This window comes from Coregonus lavaretus (genome assembly GCF_964263955.1).
Source record: "Coregonus lavaretus genome assembly, chromosome: 8".
NCBI classification, from domain to species: Eukaryota; Metazoa; Chordata; class Actinopteri; order Salmoniformes; family Salmonidae; genus Coregonus; species Coregonus lavaretus.
In genome coordinates this window covers 13,414,605-13,439,707 of record NC_139995.1, presented here as the reverse complement: position 1 = coordinate 13,439,707, position 25,103 = coordinate 13,414,605, and the positions used below count along the sequence as shown (strand labels likewise).

Below are 25,103 nucleotides of genomic sequence, written 5' to 3'. Positions count from 1 at the left end.
TAATTTTTAAATGTGTGAATTTCTCACTTACATTGATGTGCTTTCAAAGACTTGTATGAATTGTGAATGAGTTGTTTCTGGATGACTGGATAGTAGAGCGGGGGATATTGTGCGGAGTGATGCAGCATTGTTGCGGCTGTGGGCGCTAAACTGTTCTCTGAGCATTGTGAAATTAGCCCATCAGTCTGTTCATCAAAGTCTTCAACTTTATGCTATTGAGGATTTTCATATCCCTTATCTATGCAAATTTATGGACCATGTATCCTAGACTTTGAACAGTATTGGCCACAACGTTTGTATCTGCATTCAATTAGGTAACTTTTAGATGCTTTGTGTAGTTGGTCCTGTGTAATTCAATGTATCTACTAATCATTTTAAGGATTAGGCTACCCCTTTCAGTACAGAATTGTAGGTCTAATCTTTATCTTAAAATAACCTCAAGCGGGGTTAAATGCACAATGGCAGTTGAGGAATTAGAGATGCAGCATCTGCTTGTTTGGTCTTTCTGTAACCATTTCCATCCAAGGATGCACAGCATTTCAAGGAGATGAGGCACAACTCGACCACAAGCAAAGCACTATGGGGTTAAATCCGCTAAACATAAGCATTCCACAAATAAAACCAGCACATTGAAAGGGGCTATACCACCCACCCAATTACTGCCTTACTGTTCTTGACTGAAAGATTCCATTCCTCACAAGCTAGATTGGCATGTTTTCTTGTGATCAGGAATGGGAATATCTATACAGTGTGATAATGGTTTCGGGTAGTGTTTCAGATGTACCCTCACAAGGATCATGCTTGAGTCTGCCTGCTGTCTTTTCAGAGCCCTGTGTGGAAGACCCGCAGTTCAACTAGCTTTTGAGATTTTGTGCAGCGTTGATTGATCCAGCTGTGCTTAACAGTGGTAATACAAAGATCTGTTGAATGAAACAAAAGTACTTTTTATTTCTTTTAAATCAGTGGAGCCTGTTCAGTGGCTTAAGGTATTTATCTTATCTTCCTGCAAGTACTGTATTTCACAGGTTTTGCGTTTCATACAATTGTGGAATCCCAGTATTGAATATTGTGGTATTTCTTTAATAAGCGTAATAGGGTAATGACACCATTATGGAGAGGTGGGTAGGGTCTCCAAACTGACAAAGCCTTGCTAAGAGGCAGTCTCTCACCTTTCACATACCAGCAGCTCATTTGGAATTCACCTGTGGCCCTGTGCCTAGCTCCGTCTCACTGAGGGGCTTTTTAATTTCTCCCCTCGTTGAAGTGATTATTCAAATGGAGTCCGTGACACGCAGTTATCAGACGGCTGGTGGTAGCTGAGCCCCAGGCCAGGCAGGATGAATATACCAGTCCTCTGCTGCCCAGGGATCGGACATTCAGAGCCCAGGAGGGAGGCTATCCATTCAGACGAGCCCAAGCAGTCAGATGTCAAAATATAAGCAATCATCATCCTATAATATATTATATTATAGGCTGGGCTGTTCTTTGATGGACTGGTGACTGACAATGGTAGTGCTAGTGTAGAGAGCAGTATGTCTTTATTGATTGATCATATCTTTATTTCTAATCAGGGATTTTTCTGCCATTAATCCTTGGGCAGGCTGCCAAACAGTGGGATAGAGAAATGCTTTATGTTAATTTAAACGACTGAAACCAGATATAAAGTATGTAGAAAAGATAATGGATATTTAGATTTATTTGTTTTATAATATCATCTTTGAGAACTAACAATCACCAATATAAAAGCTAGACAAGGAGAATTGAAAATTCCAAAAACAATGAATTTAGCAGTATTTATTTGAATGTTTTGAGCAAATAACACAACATTAGTCATGAAAATGCATAGATTTGCAGGAAACTAGCTTTTAAACTGAAAAATTCTCTCAGCTGCATGGCGAAATGCGTGGAATTGCAGGAAATTATCTTTAAAACTGCAAAAATGTCCCTTGGCGCCATGAAGAAATTATGGATAACGTATGGTCTGTGCTTCTATTTTATCCCAGAGTCATGTTTGCCTGAAAATATGGTTATCTCTCTACAAGACTCTCCATTGTGCATTGGGTGGACACAAACATGCTCCTCTGTTTGATGCTATGATGGCAGGCGACTATTGCAGGCAGGCAGGGCCCTCTCTGAAGCAGCTCAAGCCTAAGTGACTCTGAAGGGTTAGTTTGAAATCTCTCCTATGTTCTGCTCTAATCCAGTATGAAGTTTGTGCTCCTGGTTGCGGTGTAGCTCAGTCTTCATTAGCAACGCTGTGCATCACCAGAATGCAGATGAGCTATGAAGCCATCCATCTCCTGGAAATGCGTCCCTGATTCCAATTTCAATCATATTTGCAGTCATATTGTGTGAGCCCACTTCTCCATGTTAAAGAAATATCTTTATGTAAGAGATCAGAGGGCTATAATTGCACTTAAGTGAACCTCATTTAGTGCTGTCCAGAGCAATTGCAGTTCCAGGCATTTTCGGGGGCCTGCAGCATCTGTCATTGAACACTCTCTGAAGCTGTGATCTCAAATGGTGAATAGATTGACATTGGCAAAGCATTATGGGGAAACGGAATGTTCAAGGATGGATTTTAATTAGTTTTTGCAGGTTTTACGCAGCTGTTTTGCATCTAAGGAAAGCCATAATTAAAAATGACAATTAGAAACGCATTCTTTTTAGTAATGATTAAAAATAAATTATTCTCAAGGTGCTGTAAGGTGAAAGAAAGCCAGCACTTTTCCTCAGACGAAACCCCCCAGGGCTTGTGGGAGATGTTTTATCATTAATGTTATTCAGGAGCCAAATTTTGAGTTTTGCTCAGCTGTGCGCTTTAATCTATTTTTGCTGTAAATGTAATGAATTTTTAAAGAGCCCTTCGCTGGATACGGGTGGATGTGGGAATGCAGTTCTGAGTTTTCAAACGAACCCCCCCCCCCCCCACCACCACCCTCCTCATGGGATGGAGAGAGCAAGTTTACTGAACTACGCTTTCATTTTTTTTATTCATCTAGCGATACACTGTCTCTCCCTCTCTCCAATATGGTAGGCTGAAAATACGTCTGTGGACTGTATTTACGCTGTAAAATTTGGGCAGAAACTAGTTGTGGACATGGATCAGGTGAAAGAAATGTGATGTTTAATTCATCTGATTGCCCAGAATTATCTAAATAAGTATACAGATTTGAACTCCATCTTCTAATGTGTCCATGTTGCCATCCACTAGTTTAGTTAGATAAGGGCCTTGTTTTGTGTTCTGGTGCCATGTCTCTGGACCAAACTTCCCCATGTTGACTATTGAAGCCGCTACAGAGGAAGCAGCTACCCACACTGTGGCCTGGTGGGTTGGAGCTAGACAATGTGTGGGTGAGATAGGATGGGAGGGAATCATGAATTTGTCTCTTGCAACATGGGGCTGTTGTTCTCTCGGAATAGGTTACACTAGGCCTAACTGCCACAGGAATTGACTACAATGAAGGTTTGACCATAAATTACGTGTAGATTAGAACATCCATAGTAGGACCTTGCCTCTGCCATAGGTCCCGTGTAGCTCAGTTGGTAGAGCATGGCGCTTGCAACGCCAGGGTTGTGGGTTCGATTCCCACGGGGGGGCTAGTATGATTATTTATTTTATGTATGCACTCACTCTGGATAAGAGCGTCTGCTAAATGACTAAAATGTAAAAAAATGAGACTAACAGTATGCTTAATGATTGACTGACTGCTAATGCCTTGATGTAATTAGTTCATCATATTGTACCCTGTGTCCTTGAGTTGTGATAGCGTATTACAGGACCTTTCATATTCTTCTTTGCCTTTTCTGTCCTATGCTCAGTAGAAGCAATTGATATGCCTATACGATTCACACTCTTAAGAGACTTGTGAGCTGTGTGCTGGCGAAGGATTTTGCTAAGCTTACACAGCTTAAGTAATGATAATGGAGCTCTCATCGTACTATTTAGTATCCATTTTAATTACACTGGCTAGATTATACGCTCTCAGCGAATGCAAATTTCACCTCCAAGTTAAATGGCTTAATAACTTACTAAAGATGACCTTTTTGGGAGAGGAATCGTCATCCTAAAACCAAAGTTATAGCCAAGTCCTGTTGCTGAAAGCATTAATAACATTGGCGTAACACAATGACCATTGATGTGTGCTGTGTGTGTGTGCCTGTACATGGGGAGCAGTTGTGTGTGTGTGTGTGTGTGTGTGTTCATACTGCCAGCCTCTGTGTTCGGTGAGGAAAAGCAGGGTAGGTTTAATTAAGTCTTTGCTCTTAATCCTGATGAGTAAAGTCAGGCTAAATGGGTTAGTAGTATGTGGAGACATTACTCGCTGTGACGGTCACTGTCCCAAGGCAGTCCTGCTGGGGTTGAACCAGTTAGACAACCATTCAACCAGCCTCGCCTCTATGGCCTCAGTAACTTTGCTCAGCCTGGGCAAGTGCCTTCTCCCTGTACCTCAGCTCTCTCTCTCACAATGCTAATGCAGACCAGACAAAATATCTCTACTTCATTTTGGAGATTTTATCTAGACTGTTGTGATGTGGTGCAATGCTCATGATCTTTAGGGATGATAGCCACGTTTTTCAGATGGATTATTTGGGGGGAGCAGTGTTTGGCTAGATGTCTCAACCCTATGATTTAAAATTGTCTTTACCCTGTGCCTCAACGTTTTCTGCCTGCTCAGCAGAACGACTTAAGTCTCCCCACTATATTGTGTGTTTCTGAAATGCTAATAAATTACTCTTCACGTAGTTCATGTGCACATGAAGGTTTCATTTGTGATTCAGAAAATCCCAGCATGAAGCCAAGGAATCTCTGGAGTTTGAGGAAACGTCGATCTGTGGAGCCATAACCGACACAATGAGTGATTATTCTCTTCCCCTGCCAGTCCCCCCCCCCCCCCCCCCCCTCGCTCTCACTCACTCTGCTAACCCCATACAACTACATTCACTAGCTGCTCCTCACTTAGCAAACAACATGTCTGTAGAGATTTCTGAAGAATGTATCTTGTTACTCAGATGAGTCATACTTCCTCTGGCCTGTGTGTTTCTCCCTCAGAGTGGATGAATGAGCGGGCGTGCGGTGGGGGAGGGGAGGGGCAGGATGACTGCGGTGCACTGCCACTGTGCCATGGCCCATAATGTAATAAGGAAGTGTCAAGGCCACGACACACTTCATGCAAACTGCGGCAGAGCTTTGTATATGGTCCCTTCCCAAATTGTTTTCCACAAAAGTAAGTAGAACTACATGTGACGTAAATGTAAATGTAAAACGACGCTGCCTTTGCGTGAAGTGTGTAGGGCCCTTTTTTATGTGTGTCGGCGAGAGGCAGATCAATGGTGCTACAGAATGGCTGTCCCCAGGTGGCTGATGTGATGGACAGTGGGTCAGCCAGGGTGAGTCATCCCCTGGTAAACTGACGGCCTGGAATCCCAGCCGCTGGGCCTGGCAGGGCTGTGTTACGCTGGGCCTGGCAGGGCTGTGTTACGCTGGGCCTGGCAGGGCTGTGTTACGCTGGGCCTGGCAGGGCTGTGTTACGCTGGGCCTGGCAGGGCTGTGTTACGCTGGGCCTGGCAGGGCTGTGTTACGCTGGGCCTGGCAGGGCTGTGTTACGCTGGGCCTGGCAGGGCTGTGTTGCGCTGGGCCTGGCAGGGCTGTGTTGCGCTGGGCCTGGCAGGGCTGTGTTGCGCTGGGCCTGGCAGGGCTGTGTTGCGCTGGGCCTGGCAGGGCTGTGTTGCGCTGGGCCTGGCAGGGCTGTGTTGCGCTGGGCCTGGCAGGGCTGTGTTGCGCTGGGCCTGGCAGGGCTGTGTTGCGCTGGGCCTGGCAGGGCTGTGTTGCGCTGGGCCTGGCAGGGCTGTGTTGCGCTGGGCCTGGCAGGGCTGTGTTACGCTGGGCCTGGGAGGGCTGTGTTGCGCTGGGCCTGGCAGGGCTGTGTTACGCTGGGCCTGGCAGGGCTGTGTTGCGCTGGGCCTGGGAGGGCTGTGTTGCGCTGGGCCTGGCAGGGCTGTGTTGCGCTGGGCCTGGCAGGGCTGTGTTACGCTGGGCCTGGCAGGGCTGTGTTACGCTGGGCCTGGCAGGGCTGTGTTACGCTGGGCCTGGGAGGGCTGTGTTACGCTGGGCCTGGGAGGCAGGCCCCGTGGCTGGAGCCTGCTGCACCTGGTCGTGTCTGAAGAAATTACTGCCTCCATCTCTGGTGGAATTTGGTGTGGTGTTAGTCTTTGTCCAGTGCAGAAATTAAGATTCCTTCATCAAAGCGTGCACTTTGTTACGTCTTGTGCAATAGGGCTACACACACATCCGCCAACCTTGAAGTCTAGGTAGATTATAATTTTTTTACAACAGGGAAATTCTATTAGGCTACTGTTTACATTGCACAGTGCACAGACTCCATTTATTTGAAGTAGTCATTGTTATGTAGCCTATGTCAACTGTATTGAATGTATTAGTGTACAGTTATAAATCCTATGGCATTAACATTAGTGTTGATAACGGGTAGTGTTTGACTGCCATTAGGCCCCACTCGGCTTAGTCTTGTCTTCCCTATACCTGTACTATTTGATACCTTGCCAGGATCAATGACTCACAGGAGACTGAGTGACCTACTTATGTCTTCTAAGTGTGCCAGAGATACTTATATTTGCAGGAGAATACAGTGGGTAAATATAAGTAAATTAAAATGTAGTTAAACCCATTTTAGGATTTAAGCACCCAAAGGCTGTGTCAGCATGGTAGTCACCTCAGAGAATTCCCTTCATTATCGCAGCGCCGCAGAGGCATTCTGCAAACATTTCAGATGTAATATCTCATTAGCAACAAATGATTGAATTTTATATTGGCTCTCCCTCCTCAAGCCAATTCCAAAAATGTCAGCAGCTAACTAATTAGCCTTGTCAAAGTCCATAATGGTATACTTTCTGTTTGTATCTAATTTATCCATGTTGTCACTCAGAGACTTATGATTCAATCGATATCGAAGGCTTTTAGTTAGTGTAGTGGCACTGGGCATGAAGGGGAATAGGCCTATATTGCCTAGGCCATCTTGGTCTACCCCCATACGTTTGAATAGTCCGTAGTATTGGGGGGGGATCGATCCAGTTGCATATCGCACTATTATTTTGGGACTATATAGATATTTGACTCAAAGTATCGATTTGTAAAAAACATAATAAAAATATATATACATACGCTACAGTAGGTAGCATTAGCTAGCGCTAGTCGGCTGTACATGCGTCTATTGCGAATCGGTTAAGTTATTTGAATTCCATTTAGTTCCGTTTTTTTTCTGTGAGCTCAATGTGCACAATTTATCTAGAGATAAATCGACATAGTTTAGTGCAGACAACGTGGTAATTAACTACAATGACCATAATCCATTGCGCACCTACTTGTCCAGTCTGTTTCTTTTACGCCTGAATTGGATGATGAATTGGAATGAAATAGTCATCAAATTAAACAGTGTAATATTCACAACTGGAATATTTTATTAAAGTAATGTCAATGAGTGATTAAGTGATGAGCAGGAACTACCATCATGGGACTTTTATTCATTGTTTTATTCTGTTACATTCAACCCACAATGTAGGTGCATTTAATGTTTAAAAAAGAATTGAAATTGAAGAGAACTAGATTATTTTGTTACCGAACCGACCTCAAGGCACTAATCACTCAGAACTACCTGCGCCAAAACTCTGGTATTTTTCATCCTATAGCTTGTAATCGGTCATCTTTTTAAATAGTGAGCCAACATGTTTTCGGCACTTATTTCCCTGACTGATCAAAACTCATTTACTCCTGCTCTCTCTCGTCTCTCTGCAGCAGACATATAGTGAGCAATATGTTTGGAACATCAACTTGCAACAAAATCGCAGTATTGAATCGCAATACATATAGAATCGTGAGAATCAAGACAATCGTAACACATATCGTATCGTGAGATCCTTGGCAAATCCCAGCCCTAATAGACCGAAAAACCGATTCTACATGAATTACGTTTTAAAAGAGACAAAAAAAGTTTGGTTAGTGGTTACCACTGAAAAGAAAGCAGAGGCAAGATCAATGCATAAGAGAGTAGTCTGATATGAACTGGCTTTGATTGGAAAACGATGCTGTTTTCCTATGCGGACAGCATCTCAAACTAATCGCTAATTGCCGTTTTTCGGCATGTTGCCTCATTGAAGCAGAAACAAGCTGTGCCGTTGAATGCGGTGTCTTTGCTGCTCTTTTCCCCCTCTACAAGGCTTTGCTTCTTTTGAAATGTCAGTTTTGTTTGAGTCTGCCGCCTTCGCCTTGACACGATCGGCCCCGCTGTGTCCGACCCACTGGAAACCCCCCCGGCATGGCCGCCCCAGGGTGTGTGTTCACTCATTTATTCGGTTTCCTCTAAAATACTGTGACGCCTTCACTTCCCTTCTTTCTGGTATCCGTCCCTCTATTAAGATAGAGGCAGAGCTGGTCTGAAAGCCTGTGTTCGGTAGGGGGTGAGGGAGCGACTGTGCGCATGGGGACTTTAATGACTAAATGTGCGCTGTAGAAACTGACCACACTCCTAAGTTCTGTAGCTCACAGAATGTCTTGCTGCAGAATGTCAAAGTGATGTTCTGACAAAAGGGATCATGATTGAGGATGAAGAAATTAGTAGTGCCTCTTTGGCTAATACTGATTTACTACTGGGTGAAGATGTTCATGACTGATAATCCCCATAGTGCTCTCTTCACACTATCCCTCCTCAGAAATGACTGGCTTTGAAACCCCCTTGCCTGCCTGATGCCTGTTCTTTGACTGACATTTTGTCCTTTTAACTTCAAATTTTAAGAGTTCATAGCAGTGAGGCTGTATTTATTTTGTTAGCGTTAGCCTATTTGTTTTCAACTCTTGCTGTTTTGCAGCCCTACTTACCATGCTAACTTGGCGTTCAAGGCAAGAAGTTGCAAATGCACATTTTAGAACCTAAGGTGTAACGTTAATATTTACCTTTTTTTATTTTAATCCCCCAAAATGTGATCCATGCTACTCTAGTGCTAACAAATGTTTAGAAATTCTCACTGTCATGAGAGCAAAGAATTGTATTCAGTTGAAGAAGTACATACAGTATGATCTGGCACCTGTGTAGCTATTCGCTAGGCTTAGTGTTTGGGTCTGTAAATGGCATTATCTTGGAACAGTCAATACTAATGTGAAGCTCCTGGTGGACAGTCTGCTCTGCTGCACTACATATCCTCTCCTCTCCTCTGAACCAGTGAGTCATGTTGCATGCCACATGACGCACCACTTTCGCCAAGTGAGTCATCTCGAACAAAAGCACCTCATATGGAGGAGGCTGAGGGAGAACCAGGAACGTCTCCTTTTCTGAGAAATTCATTTTTGAAAACTTTAATTATTAAATTGCAGTAAAAGGTCATATAACTATTCTCATGCTGTCCACTAGTGGCTTCTCCGAATCTGTCTAGTCAGTTGCCTAGTTTGTGAGCGTCCGCATACTGTTCACAGAATAGTCAAAACGTGTGCATGCATTCTGTTTTCTGCTAACCAGGAATTGATGAGGATTGTATAGCATAGTGAATTGTTGAATGCAATTTGTAGTCATTGTCCTATCCATTGCATGAATTCTCTCATTTCTCAGATATTTCCAGCAATCTTGGCAGAGAACTGAAAGCAGCATAGTGTTGTGCATTTCATCTGTTTTGAATAGCTTTTATTTTTATTCACATGCTTGCTATCAGACATGTCTTCCATGGCTGTTTCACAAAATCCATAGGTCCCCCTAGATTTGGATTTTAACTCTAAGTCAGGCATTCAACTCTCCTGCCTTGTTTCTAATAATCCCACTGTATCAATTGAAGTCTGTTAGTCAATTCTGCTGTAGATTTCATAGTGAATCTTCTTTTCTGTGGCTCTTCAGTGTGTTAAGGTGTAATTCCTTTCTCACTCACTGTTAAACAGAAGCCAAGCCGAAGACCAGACCCTGAAGAGCAATGGAGTCTTATTAACCTATACCGCTCTATTTGCCCTTGACCAGCACATGCTTTCTCATGCTTAGGTTATAATAACGCTGTAATGACAGGCGGAGACGGCTGAGACGCGCGAATAAGAAATGATCATTGTCTTGGGCATATGAGCTCTCTGAGGCAATGGAGACTGATTGGATTGGAGCCCTCGTATTGTGGCGGTCTCGCCCTCTCTCGTCAGCTGAACAGTTCTGATTGATGAAGCGCACGCAGTGTCTCCTGCAGGAAGTACGGTTGACATTGTTTCCATGTATTTTCTGCATATGGCTGTTATTCATTGTGAATATTATGGATAGTAAAATGTTGGTGTGTAGCCCCTAGACATAGGCTACCGGTACACCATAGAAATATCTATGGTGTTGGTTGTCTGCATGGCCCCTTTAAGGGGAGCCTGTGTCTGTTTGCTGGCTGTTTCTGGAGCCCCTAAGTGAAGCTCTCTCTGTCAGATGAGTGAAGCTCGGCAGAGGCAGCCACTGGGAGTTCTGTTTCATCTCGTCTCATACAGCTCTGGAGCAGACATGCAAATCTGCTTTAATGAGCGCAGCCGGTGTGTGTGTGGGGGGGGATGTGCTCAGGAATTTAAAGTGGAGAGAAAGGGAAGGTAAGGTGAGCAGCCGACAGTGGCGTGCCAGAGCAGAAGAGGAGAAAAAAGGCTTTGGAATCTGTGAGGGAGGTTGAGGGTTATGTCAGTAGACGTGATAGGAAGTCTCCTGTCTCGAATAAAACATTCATTAGCCCCTCTGATATCTGACGTGGCTCCCTCTCTTTGGTGCTAAAACACTCTGGGGTGAAGCTGCAAAGGGTTTTTGGTAATTATATTTTCAACCAGCATCAACAGTAATGTACATTGCTTCACGCAGAGCATTACTGTAATGAGGCTTTTAAAGTTTTGATTCGTCTGGCTGTTTAGCATCCCAAAACTGTTCATAACAATCCAGGTTTTCCAAGCCGTTACAGTGATATAATGTCTAATCTACAGTAAAAAGCAGGGCCATTGAACAAGATTTTAAGACTAACAGTTTTCAGTCATGCTGTGGACTTTGCCACCTTTGCTACTAATAATGCAGGGTACTTTACCTGATCTTGGGAAAGTAATAATCCATGAGGGGTGAATGTCATGTGACGTCTGGATGATCTGTAGCCATGATATAGATGAGCTTTGTGCTGTCTGTAAACGAGATGAAGTCCTGGATCAATGTAGGATTTATCGGCTTCAGCCACTGTCATATAATGTTAATACACTGAGGAATTAAGACTCCATTTTGATGAGCTTTTGCAAATCGATTGGCAGTTAACAACCTCATCAGCTGCCACTGACTTGAGATCGGAATTTCCCTGGAGGTCCTTATAGCTCTGCAAACTGGCTATGCGCTAACTAGGCGGTTTCTATAAAATACTAGACCAATTTTATATAATATCCACAGTAGTGCACTAAACAACCCAGAGACCATTCTCTTTTTATAAATAATGTCATAAAATATTGGATTTATTATACATGGTGGATATGATGACAACATACTCAGCGTGGTCCACTGCTTTATGCGTCTCCAGATGTTTCTAACCACATATCTACAAACAGCCTTGACACCGCTGTTTCATGGGAGGAGCAGAGGGTGACCACACCAGTCTGACCCACAAATACAGTACAGTTCGCTAGTGACCAGATTGAGGAATTGTCAGGCAACTCCCACGCTCCCCTAGCCTTCCTCCCCTCATAAAATGCGAGTTCCATAGCAGAAGCAGGCTTCTCCTCAATGCCTGCCTGGGCTTCTGCCTTCTCTCTGACAACACCAGTCTCTGATAACCGCCTGGCTATGGCTGCGTCCTCACACTGGAGGGAGTTCCTCTTTGTCTGTCTGACAGCCAGGCTACCATGGCATTGAGCCATGTCACTGGACATAGCACTGCTGTGCTGTTCTCTGATGCTGCTGCTGTTTGGGAGGCTCAGTGGGAGTGGTGGCAGGTGGCTTTGTTCTGTTGCCTTGCAGCTTCAATGGAAGTAAACAAGTTCAGCCAGCCAGGTCTGGGCAGGATACTTGATGGTCTGCCACTAGCTATGGATTGTTCCTTTTTCGTCATTTCCAACTGTGTGGACTGGTCAGCAGGTGGAGTGACCTCGGATCAGATCTGTGATCATTGTCTTGTCTTGTGTTTGCAATGTCTCTGCCAGGCAGTATGATTTCAGTCTGATACTGCTGTACAGTGTCTGTTTGGACAGCCTGTCTGAAATGGCCGTCGCTTCATTTGAACATCATGCACTTGGCTTTGGGTGATGATTTGCTTACATTGAGGTTTTAAATCTAAATAATATACCTGGTCTCATGATAAATCCTCTGGGTTAGTGATGACCTATTGTACCCTTTTATGAGCAATATCATGTTGATTATTCCCTTTCGCCTGGAGGTATTTGAACAGCAAAGGCCTAGAACAACAATGACTCGTACAGTTACCTTCTCTCCTCTTCCACACCCAGGTAAACAGTGTGGTCTCTTGGAAACCAAATGAATTGACGCAACCTGGAACAGTGTGTGTGGGAAGGGTGATGTTGACAGGTGGAGATGCTAAATGCCTGTCTATCCCCAACTCTTTCAGTCACTCACATGGCCTAAAGCTTCCAGAGAGCTGCCTTCTGAAGTTTTATAGGTGGTGTCTCAGCCAGGGAGAGAGAAGGAAGCCCTTGCTGCTCCATTCATAGACTGTTCTCTCTGCTACCTCACGGCAAGTGGTACCGATACGCCAAGTCTGGAACCAAGCCATGAGACTAAATAGTTAGTCCGGGTTGACCATTTAACTATCTGCATTGACCCTTTTTGCGCTAACTCTTTTGACTCATCACATACGCTGCTGTTACTGTTAATTATCTAGCCTGTTGCCTAATCACTTTATCCCTACCTATATCTACCTCAATTACCTCATACCCCTGCACATCGACTCGGTACTGGTACCCATGTATATAGCCAAGTTATCGTTAGTCGTATTTATTCCTTGTTTATTATTTTTCAATTTCTTTTTTTTTTTGCATTGTTGGTAAGGGCCCGTAAGTAACCATTTCACAGTTAGTGTACACTTGTTGTTTACAAAGCATGTGACAAATACATTTTGATTTGATTTGGAAGGCTTCCAGAGAATGGCAGAGGAATTTATAACCAGTTATGACCATGGCTGTGTCCCGGTGACTCATGGTATCCCTGGTCAAATTCCACAGCTGATTGTGGTTTCTCCACTCTCTGTCAACTCTCTCATTACTTAGGGGCTAAGGGAACACACAGCAGTAGTCTCACTCTCTAATGGAATGGGATCGCTCTCCAGAAAGAATGTAAAGATCTGTAATGGATGATTTATCCATTGTTTCTCCTGGCAGTGAATATGGGTCACCGATGGACTGGCTGTGACCCATTGATTGAGTCTCGGGGTCACTCACAGACCTGATGATGGCATGTTTTCCCCCTCGTGCACACACCCGCAGACCGCTCTGACATCACATCAGCAGCCCTCTGCAAAGATGGCCTCCTCTGCCTGCCTGCCCTGCGCCAAACGGCTACACTGTCTGAGTAGAGCAGAAGCTAAACTGGAGCGCCAACAAAAGATGAAACTATTGACCTGTGACTTAATCCTCTAATCTGTGCTGTGGTGTTGTGCAACCACAAATGCAGAGGCATTATCGTTCCGGGGAAAGGGCACAGTTTTATGACGGGTGGCCCAGCCGGCCCCTTTGCAATGTGCCATGAATGCCCATCAGGCTCTTATTGCGAATGCCCACTCTAGCATACGCTTTGTCTTAGTGAATTACTGGTTGGAAGGCTGCAGTCTGTTCCACACTGTTTTGTTATGCGTTTATCTGTCAGTGTGTACTGGGCTGCATGTGTTTTCCATTGGCTACTGGGTGGTGTTATCTCACGCAGGGTGGATGGTACAGTGAGGCCTTCTGAGCATTTTAAAGAGGGAGGGGAGGGAGCTGGTGCAGTGAAACGCTGTAATGGACCTCGAGGAGTCAAAGAGCAGCTCTTCAACAGCATCCAGCTCCGTCAGGCAGTAAAGTCTTTTAATAAGCTGTTAATTATTTCTGAGAGATTGGATATTGATTTAAAATGCAAAACGGTTTTAATTAAAACTCAAATGTTAATGCCATCCCAAGTGAAGACAATTTTTAGGCTTAGTTGAGGAGAAGCTCTAATGACTGAACTAAAGCACCTTACTCTCCCAATTAGAATAGTTTATTTTTCTTTACTTGTAGCACTAAATAAGGCTGACTAGTGTTGTAACTGTATGTTGCTCTAGTATAACTCCATCTCTGTGCAACCTAGTGTGCTGCCTAGTCTGAACCCTGTCTCCATTTGAAATTCATGACATTATTCCAGCTCTGTGATGTGGTTTCTGAGCATGCTTTGCCCACCCAGGTAATTCCTTCAACTCACGCTTGGGCAACTTCAGCTTGTTCTCATTTTAACACATTTTGGTTGCCATGAGGAAGAGCGCTTGTGCACAGTCATTTGTGAAGGGGGTGATATGGGATTTACAAATGCACCATGTTGTGCTGGAACTCAATATGAAGACAACGCTTTTTATTCAGGTAGAGTCTATAGGTTTTAATTGCAGGAGGACTGATTGATAATAATGTGAGTTTGCTGTAGCTCTGCTGACGTGACACTGGAGCGAATCATCTCTGGTCCAGAGGCAGTGCTAGTGCCTCCCTCCTTACCTTGCTGCCGTCTGCCCCAGAGCCTGGCTCAGAATTTAATTGTGGCCTATAGGATGGGATCTGGGGAATGCTGATGAGGGAAAGGCTCTCAAGAATACCACCAAAACAGTCCTCCTCCTGCCAGTCCCTTAAGTGGTCTATTTGGGATTCAGCAGCAGTCTCTCTCTCTCTCTCTGTCTCTCTCTTTGTCTCTGTCTGTCTCTCCTGCTCTGGCTGCCAGGCTGGCGTGGCGTCAAGCTCCCCGGGGGGGAGTGTGTTAATGCAGGCCCGGGGACCAGGGTAATTGGGTTTGCATGGTCGGTGTCAGGGCACCCCCACCGCTCCCTACACAAAGGCCACCTCCCAGCCAAGCTGTTAGGGACAGAAAGACAAACCCCTCCTGATCACTGGTGTAATTCATTGGAAAGGCTTATTGAATTACTGGAATGCTGTATGTGGTTTTTGTGAGGACCTGCTGCAGATTGCACAATGAGCTTGAGGGCCTTGTGTTTGCCTGCCTGCGTGCGCAGCTCTCTCCAAGCCAAGCCGCTTGGCTCTGAACGCTACCGTGAATAACGGCAGACTGCTAATTTCTAATATCCCCGAACTGCGTAATTACTGCAGCTTCCATTCAGATTCCTTGCTCTTGTTTCCGGTGCCCAGGGGTCACGTTAGAGTTCAGAAATCTGCTGTTTCAAACCATTTCACCTGCGTTTTATATTAAATGTAGTTTTTTTTCTTTGCTTCAATAGTGATCAGGGGCGTGCAACTATAGTTTACCTTCACAGAAAATACATTAGTGCAAAACATTGGGCAGAAAATAGCTTCATTTTCATTAATGACAACAGAAGTGCAACGCTTTGTGGCTAGCAGCCACAAAAGTAAATGAGCTTACAATGAAAAAGCAAGGTATTTTTTGCAAAGACAATTCATGGCCATCATATTTTTCATGTTAATCATAGAAAGAATACCGCAAGCTACATTTCCTAATGTTTTGCATGAAGTTAATCTTGCATTTTACCAGAGAAAAGTAGGCTACACCGAGATAAGTACTAGAGAAAAGTAGGCTACACCGAGATAAGTACTAGAGAAAAGTAGGCTACACCGAGATAAGTACTAGAGAAAAGTAGGCTACACCGAGATAAGTACTAGAGAAAAGTAGGCTACACCGAGATAAGTACTAGAGAAAAGTAGGCTACACTGAGATAAGTACTAGAGAAAAGTAGGCTACACCGAGATAAGTACTAGAGAAAAGTAGGCTACACCGAGATAAGTACTAGAGAAAAGTAGGCTACACCGAGATAAGTACTAGAGAAAAGTAGGCTACACCGAGATAAGTACTAGAGAAAAGTAGGCTACGCCGAGATAAGTACTAGAGAAAAGTAGGCTACGCCGAGATAAGTACTAGAGAAAAGTAGGCTACACCGAGATAAGTACTAGAGAAAAGTAGGCTACGCCGAGATAAGTACTAGAGAAAAGTAGGCTACGCCGAGATAAGTACTAGAGAAAAGTAGGCTACGCCGAGATAAGTACTAGAGAAAAGTAGGCTACACCGAGATAAGTACTAGAGAAAAGTAGGCTACACCGAGATAAGTACTAGAGAAAAGTAGGCTACACCGAGATAAGTACTAGAGAAAAGTAGGCTACACCGAGATAAGTACTAGAGAAAAGTAGGCTACACCGAGATAAGTACTAGAGAAAAGTAGGCTACACCGAGATAAGTACTAGAGAAAAGTAGGCTACACCGAGATAAGTACTAGAGAAAAGTAGGCTACACCGAGATAAGTACTAGAGAAAAGTAGGCTACACCGAGATAAGTACTAGAGAAAAGTAGGCTACACCGAGATAAGTACTAGAGAAAAGTAGGCTACACTGAGATAAGTACTAGAGAAAAGTAGGCTACACCGAGATAAGTACTAGAGAAAAGTAGGTTACACCGAGATAAGTACTAGAGAAAAGTAGGCTACACCGAGATAAGTACTAGAGAAAAGTAGCTCCACATCAGAGGGCTGTCGGCTGATGGAATGCCTGTTCATTAATTCTCATCCAAGTGGAGAAGTGCAGCAAACTCAAAATTAGTCTGATTTCGAGCAATAATTACAATAAGCATTTTAAATCTGCGTTTACAAAACCCAGCAAGATATTACGTATGTTTATTTTTTATTTTTATACAAATATTCTGTGTGGAAAAATGACAATTGGCATTAACGCGACCCCTGGTGTCTGTTTTGACCATGTCTGCATGTAGGGGGTCACAGAGTCTGTCTGCGCTGTAACCTCATGACGCAGCCTGGCTAGTAGGTTATGCTCAGAGCAACAAGAGTGAAGGTGTTCCTGTCTTTGCCCGCTTGCCCTTTTCAGGCCACGTTGACAAGTCTCTTCCGCCTTGATATGTGTAGTATTTTAAAGCTTGAATCCTGAATTGAAATGATAACAAAGCAGCCACCCCACCTTTTTTTAGTAAAAAGCTTGGTAAAAAGCTGAGGGATGGGCCTGGAGAAAAGGAACCACTCTCAAATTCATAGACGGAGCTATGGATGCAAGGACTGACCATCCATGATATTAACGTTTTAACCATGTTTTGAGGCTACACAGTGTTTGTTTACAATTACTTTGTTATAAACATTGGAGTAAAATGAGCTTGTTTGGGGTTCTGAATAGGGTAGGGCAGTTGAACTAAGCTCATGAGGCATTTACAAGTTATATTCTTTAAGAATTAATGGTTACATAAGTCCAAACATTTTAGCAACTAAGGATTCTAGCTTTTAAACTGCCCCACACACAGCATAGTGGCACTCTCCACTGATTGGCAGAATAGTTATGGAGCATGGTGTTTAGTCACTGGTGAGCTAGGAGCAGGTGAACTGAGAGAACCCACCTCCCCTGCAATGTACTACAGTATACCGTAGACTGCTTCACACAACCGCCAGACCCAACCAACTTAATAGACAGGTTCTCAACACCAAAACGGAACTCCACACGCACAGTTAGCAGCTATTTGCAGACACAGACCCCGTCTCTGAGCCCAGCTTGGCTGCGGGCTGCAATAAGCTGAACGATGTGCTCAGCAGTTTGAGCAGTGAAGGGATAATTGACACATCCTAAAAATGCAAGTAAGGACTGGGTTATTAATGCTCCCTCTCTTCCTGGCGGTGGCTTCAACGCACCATTAAGCCTTTAATTGAGAAGGAAGACTGAAATTAAAAGTCGCTGCCTTGGCACTACAGTTACCTACTTTTAGTTTTTTAATGAAGATGAGACCCACTTGGGGCGTTCACGCGACATGATTACAAACGCTCACGTGGAATCACAAGGGCCAGCCATGTTCTTCCAATAAGCCGTCTGCCTCCAGGGCTGGAAAAAGTGAGGAATCTCCCTTTTGACTGAAGGACAGGTTAGCGCGGTTCCCACCCTGATTCTCTCCCCCTTGCATATCACTAAAAAAACGAGGGCTTCTCAAGCAGTGGAATAAGGATGTTGATAATGGAAGGTAAGGCCTGGGTTTCGGTCAAGAGTGAAGATAATGCCAAGAGCTTGTTACCAGGTTACATCACTGTTGTGAGTTGTATGCCAGCTCTTCAGGCGTAGCAGAGGGAACTCGCTGAGCGATTCCCGTCTCTTTCGCCAAGTTACAGTACACGTTTTTTTCGTTTGTAATTTAACAGACGCTCTTATCCAGCACGGCTTACAGGCGCAATTAGGGTTAAGTGCCTTGCTCAAGGGCACATCAACAGATTTTTCACCTAGTCTGCTCTTCAGTTACTGGCCCAGTGCTCCTAACCGCTAGGCTTCCTGCCATCCCTCCCGCTACAGGAAGATATCTCTGTCACAGCAAGCTTTTCTCTTCCTCATCTTTCTTAGTTACTCTGTCACTCTCTCGCGCTCTCTCACAGGCTAGGCTCTGGGCAGCGTTTAATCAGCAGTGGTATAAATATTTATTGTAGAGTTTTTGACTACCAGTGAAGGTGTTGGGTCTAAAGGAGATGTGCAGCACTAGTATCATGGCCATGGGTCTCATGGTCTTGTGTCCAGGCAGACATATGCTGCACTGAGCTGAAGTGTAAACTGTGACCGACGCATGACTGGAGTATATAGGGATTCATTCCAGATAGGTGCGGTGGAAAGAAGACTGCTCTGATACCTACTAAAAGTTCTGCGTCTGGAAGTGTGAGTGAGAATGTGGAGTCTGGATATGCTCCTGAGTGGCGCAGTGGTCTAAGGCACTGCATCGCAGTGCTAACTGTGCCACTAGAGATCCTGGTTCGAATCCAGGCTCTGTCGCAGCCGGCCGCGACCTGGAGACTCATGGGCGGCGCACAATTGGCCCAGTGTCGTCCAGGGTAGGGGAGGGAATGGCCGGCAGGGATGTAGCTCAAGCCATGGTTGTGGGTTCGATTCCCACGGGGGGCCAGTATAAAAAAAGATGTATTCACTAACTGTAAGTCGCTCTGGATAAGAGCGTCTGCTAAAATGACTAAAATGTAAAATGGATATCCCTTTCTCCATGTTAGGAAATGGTTAAGGATATCTACAGGTTTCTATAGCAGGGTAAAGAAAACGAGGTAGCTTAAGGTACTTGGAAATGTAGCCTATATGGAACTATAAGCAGGTACTGAAACTATTGCTTGCCAAGTGTAAGCCTATGCAGCAAACAGTGGAAAGGGGGAGGGGTGAGTTTCAAACCCAATTCCTTCAGCTACATCCTCTCAACACCATGATGTCGTCTGCTGTGATGTTATGACGAGGACAGCAGGTTCCATCATTAGTCACCCTGTTGCCTCACAGAGGATGACGCCTACTGACAAAAGGGTTTGGCACTACATAATGGCTGCACTGTTTGAGCCATATCGGGCTTATTCACAGTGAGACATGACTGAATCACTGTCGGTGCTCGATGTGTAATAAAAAGGTAGGGAACTTGTTGGATTAAGGTATTTGAGGTGTTTATTCTTCTCAGTTCTAAAATGTGCCCCCAGAGCACCACACTCAAAACAAATTAAAGTTGAGGAAAAACCCTGGTTTATGAAAGTGACAGACTCAGCCGGATCAAAGCTTTTCCACGTGTGTGGCGTGGTAATCTCCTCCCTGGGGCTCCTAAGTTTAGGGGCCTGAACACTCTGACCACCGGATGGTCCTGCCATTGGCTGCCTGTCACAGAGCCTTGGCCTGATGAAGGCAGAGGGGCTGCTGCCGCTCTTCATCATTCCTGCCACAGCCAGGGTTCACCAATTTTTAGACGATTATGAAGCATCTGGATCATTAGCATGCGGTCAAATGGCATTCGTCTCAGTGTTGCGGGTGGAGCCACTGTCATCAACCTGCTGTCTGTCAGCTTGCTGGCCTCATGGCAAGCCAACGGGGTCTGGCTGCATCCTAATCCTGCTTCATCATCCTATTGTAAGGATGCAGCGGATCACTGCCACTGAGCCACAGGTTAGGAGCAGCGACAGACAGTCAGTCAGTCCGTGCAGGGGATAGTCTGCTAGTTGTATTTCAAAAGAAGAAAAAAAATCTGGGTATTGTGGCTTGTGTTCAAATGCAATTTGTAGTAGAACAATTAGGGATTCGTATTTTCAATGGTACATAAAGATAATGAGAATGGTGTATTAATTTGATCTAGGAGCGGGTTGGGCGCCGACCTTGCCGCTCTGCTATCTTTTTAAAGTGGAAAATGACTCATTAGCAGGTCGTGACTCACCTTTTTATTTCAATTAGCTCCAGAGCCACTGTGGCATTTGGTTGTGTCAGGTAAAGCAGCAGTGAGCTTGCATAAGTGCTGCTACTGCATCTCCTTTCACAGATCAGGGTCTTAGTTACCACTAGGCTGAGGCTCCAATCAGTGACTTGGTGCAGAGTATAGCCTAGTCTCTGTGAAGGGCATTCCTGCTGCTCCTCAAACCCTCAGAGGCCTGGGAGGTATTTATTACAGCAGGCCGGGCGTGTGAGCCACACACACACACACAGTGGAGATTCCTCTCTTTCTCCTGCGGGGCTTTCTCTCCACCATAGTGCAGTGTCACTCTTACACAGGGGGCTTGTTTTGCATGGCTGCCTGCCTTCACCTATCTACAGTGGGGGGAAAAAGTATTTAGTCAGCCACCAATTGTGCAAGTTCTCCCACTTAAAAAGATGAGAGAGGCCTGTAATTTTCATCATAGGTACACGTCAACTATGACAGACAAATTGAGAATTTTTTTTCCAGAAAATCACATTGTAGGATTTTTTATGAATTTATTTGCAAATTATGGTGGAAAATAAGTATTTGGTCACCTACAAACAAGCAAGATTTCTGGCTCTCACAGACCTGTAACTTCTTCTTTAAGAGGCTCCTCTGTCCTCCACTCGTTACCTGTATTAATGGCACCTGTTTGAACTTGTTATCAGTATAAAAGACACCTGTCCACAACCTCAGTCACACTCCAAACTCCACTATGGCCAAGACCAAAGAGCTGTCAAAGGACACCAGAAACAAAATTGTAGACCTGCACCAGGCTGGGAAGACTGAATCTGCAATAGGTAAGCAGCTTGGTTTGAAGAAATCAACTGTGGGAGCAATTATTAGGAAATGGAAGACATACAAGACCACTGATAATCTCCCTCGATCTGGGGCTCCACGCAAGATCTCACCCCGTGGGGTCAAAATGATCACAAGAACGGTGAGCAAAAATCCCAGAACCACACGGAGGGACCTAGTGAATGACCTGCAGAGAGCTGGGACCAAAGTAACAAAGCCTACCATCAGTAACACACTACGCCGCCAGTGACTCAAATCCTGCAGTGCCAGACGTGTCCCCCTGCTTAAGCCAGTACATGTCCAGGCCCGTCTGAAGTTTGCTAGAGTGCATTTGGATGATCCAGAAGAGGATTGGGAGAATGTCAGATGAAACCAAAATAGAACTTTTTGGTAAAATCTCACCTCGTCGTGTTTGGAGGACAAAGAATGCAGAGTTGCAGCCAAAGAACACCATACCTACTGTGAAGCATGGGGGTGGAAACATCATGCTTTGGGGCTGTTTTTCTGCAAAGGGACCAGGACGACTGATCCGTGTAAAGGAAAGAATGAATGGGGCCATGTATCGTGAGATTTTGAGTGAAAACCTCTTGCCATCAGCAAGGGCATTGAAGATGAAACGTGGCTGGGTCTTTCAGCATGACAATGATCCCAAACACACAGCCCGGGCAACGAAGGAGTGGCTTCGTAAGAAGCATTTCAAGGTCCTGGAGTGGCCTAGCCAGTCTCCAGATCTCAACCCCATAGAAAATCTTTGGAGGGAGTTGGAAGTCTGTGTTGCCCAGCGACAGCCCCAAAACATCACTGCTCTAGAGGAGATCTGCATGGAGGAATGGGCCAAAATACCAGCAACAGTGTGTGAAAACCTTACAGAAAACGTTTGACCTGTGTCATTGCCAACAAAGGGTATATAACAAAGTATTGAGAAACTTTTGTTATTGACCAAATACTTATTTTCCACCATAATTTGCAAATAAATTCATAAAAAATCCTACATGTGATTTCCTGGATTTTTTTTCCTCATTTTGTCTGTCATAGTTGACGTGTACCTATGATGAAAATTACAGGCCTCTCATATTTTTAAGTGGTAGAACTTGCACAATTGGTGGCTGACTAAATACTTTTTTCCCCACTGTATGCCTGTGACTTTAGGCCCCTCTCTTCTGCTGCTATTTTAAGCCAGAGAGGGCATCGAGCCTAGTGAGAGAGGGACTGTTTGTGGGCAAAGAATCAAGGCAGATACAGAGGGCCGAGCATAGGCTAGGATGGTTGGCACAATGACACAGGGCTGGTTGTTTACGGCAGAGGCTCCGCCTGGGGGAGGAGGGTTTACTTCCCTCGAGTCAGAATTCCTCCTGAGCCATTCCCCCATTTGGCTGGCAGTTGTGAAAACAATTCCCTCTCTAGCATTAACTGAGTCAGCTCTATATGCAGCAGGGAGAGTGAATGGGCTAACTTGCAGGGGTGGTGGTTGGATATCTGGGCTGGCCTGGGATCAGGTGTTATGGAGTGTTTGTTAGACAGCCTTGCCTGGTGTTGTGAACCATCTCTGTAACAAAAGTTGCACAGCGTTGACCACCAATATGTGGATTTAAGGCCAGACTGAGTCTATCAAACCTGCCTGTTTATCCAGTATCCAGTAAAATGGGAAGCATCCATATGTTTTGAAAGTACCTAAAACCAGTCAGAAGTGCACCATGTCACTACAGGAAATATGGTACTAATTTGATAGTGTGTAGCTAGCTGCCAGACATTTGTGTAATTAATTATGCTCATCAACCTTGTTAAAGTGTCATTTCAAAATGTGTGTAGTTGGACTAAACCCTGCCTTATCTTCTTCCAGGCCGCACTCAGAGACTGCTAGACAGCTGAGCTGGGTCAGCCCTGCCCTCAGCTGCCACTCACTTCACCTGGCCTGCTCTCCACCCGTCAACCCCCCCCTCTACCACCAGATTCCCCCCAGTCCAGCCTGCCGTCGCTATGACGTCGGAGCTGGAGAGTAGTCTGACCTCCATGGATTGGCTGCCTCAGCTGACCATGCGGGCGGCAATCCAGAAGGCAGATGCCCAGGGGGGCCACGGGGGACAGGGCATGGGCAAGAAGAGCGCCATGCTGGACCCCAACACCACGCTGGACCAGGAGGAGGTCCAGCAGCACAAAGACGGCAAGCCGCCCTACAGCTACGCTAGCCTCATCACCTTCGCCATCAACAGCTCGCCTAAGAAGAAGATGACCCTGAGCGAGATCTACCAGTGGATCTGTGACAACTTCCCCTACTACAGGGAGGCAGGCAGCGGCTGGAAGGTACGTACTATAAGAGGACAGTAGAATGGATGTCAATTCTGAGCTGATGACGTTTACATTTACGTCATTTAGCAGACGCTCTTATCCAGAGCTACTTACAAATTGGTGCATTCAACTTATGATAGACAGTGGGACAACCACGTTTTTTTTTTTATGGGGGAGGGGGGGTGGGGGGTAGAAGGATTACTTTTATACTATTCCAGGTATTTCTTAAAGAGGTAGGGTTTCAAGTGTCTCCGGAAGGTGGTCAGTGACTCCGCTGTCCTGGTGTCGTGGGGGAGCTTATTCCACCATTGGGGTGCCAGAGCAGCGAATAGCTTTGACTGGGCTGAGCGGGAACTGTGCTTCCATAGAGGTAGGGGGGCTAGCATGCCAGAGGTGGATGAACGTAGTGCCCTCGTTTGGGTGTAGGATCAGAGCCTGAAGGTAAGGAGGTGCCGTTCCCCTCACAGCTCCGTAGGCAAGCACCATGGTCTTGTAGTAGATGCGAGCCTCAACTGGAAGCCAGTGGAGTGTGCGGAGGAGCGGGGTGACATGAGAGAACTTGGGAAGGTTGAACACCAGACGGGCTGCAGCGTTCTGGATAAGTTGTAGGGGTTTAATGGCACAGGCAGGGAGTTGCAGTAATCCAGACGGGAGATGACAAGTGCCTGAATTAGGACCTGTGCTGCTTTCTGTGTAAGGTAGGGTCGTACTCTGCGAATGTTGTAGAGCATGAACCTGCAGGATCGGGTCACCGCTTTGATGTTAGCGGAGAACGACAGGGTGTTGTCCAGGGTCACGCCAAGGTTCTTTGCACTCTGGGAGGAGGACACAATGCAGTTGTCAACCGTGATGGCGAGATCATGGAGCGGGCAGTCCTTCCCTGGGAGGAAGAGCAGCTCCGTTTTGCTGAGGTTCAGCTTGAGGTGGTGATCCGACATCCACACTGATATGTCTGCCAGACATGCAGAGATGCGATTCGCCACCTGGTTATCAGAAGGGGGGGAAAGGAGAAAATTGTGTGTCGTCTGCGTAGCAATGATAGGAGAGACCATGTGAGGATATGACAGAGCCAATTGACTTGGTGTATAGAGAGATTAGGAGAGGGCCTAGAACTGAGCCCTGGGGGACACCAGTGGTGAGAGCACGTGGTGCGTAGACAGATTCTCGCCACGCCACCTGGTAGGAGCGATTTGTCAGGTAGGACGCAATCCAAGAGTGAGCAGTGCCGGAGATGCCCAACTCTGAGAGGGTGGAGAGGAGGATCTGATGGTTCACAGTATCAAATGCAGCAGATAGGTCTAGAAGGACAAGAGCAGAGGAGAGAGAGTTAGCTTTAGCAGTGCGCAGAGCCTCCGTGACACAGAGAAGAGCAGTCTCAGTTGAATGACCAGTCTTGAAACCTGACTGGTTTGGATCAAGAAGGTCATTCTGAGAGAGATAGCAAGAGAGTTGGCTAGAGACGGCACGCTCAAGAGTTTTGGAGAGAAAAGAAAGAAGGGATACTGGTCTGTAGTTGTTGACATCGGAGGGATCGAGTGTAGGTTTTTTGAGGAGGGGTGCAACTCTCGCTCTCTTGAAAACAGAAGGGACATCGCCAGCGGTCAAGGATGATTTGATGAGCGGGGT

The 25,103-nt window shown here is 45.4% G+C and overlaps 1 protein-coding gene across 1 annotated transcript in view; it reads left to right on the top strand.

The window, feature by feature from the left end:
- The window catches only part of foxj3 (forkhead box J3), an 81,568-nt gene that overhangs the window by 4,711 nt on the left and 51,754 nt on the right, over positions 1-25,103 (top strand). The window contains exon 2 of the mRNA XM_084167480.1: positions 23,032-23,492. Within this exon, the coding sequence (XP_084023606.1) occupies positions 23,169-23,492 (324 nt within the window). The 5' untranslated portion in view covers positions 23,032-23,168. The remainder of the gene's footprint in view (positions 1-23,031; positions 23,493-25,103) is intronic.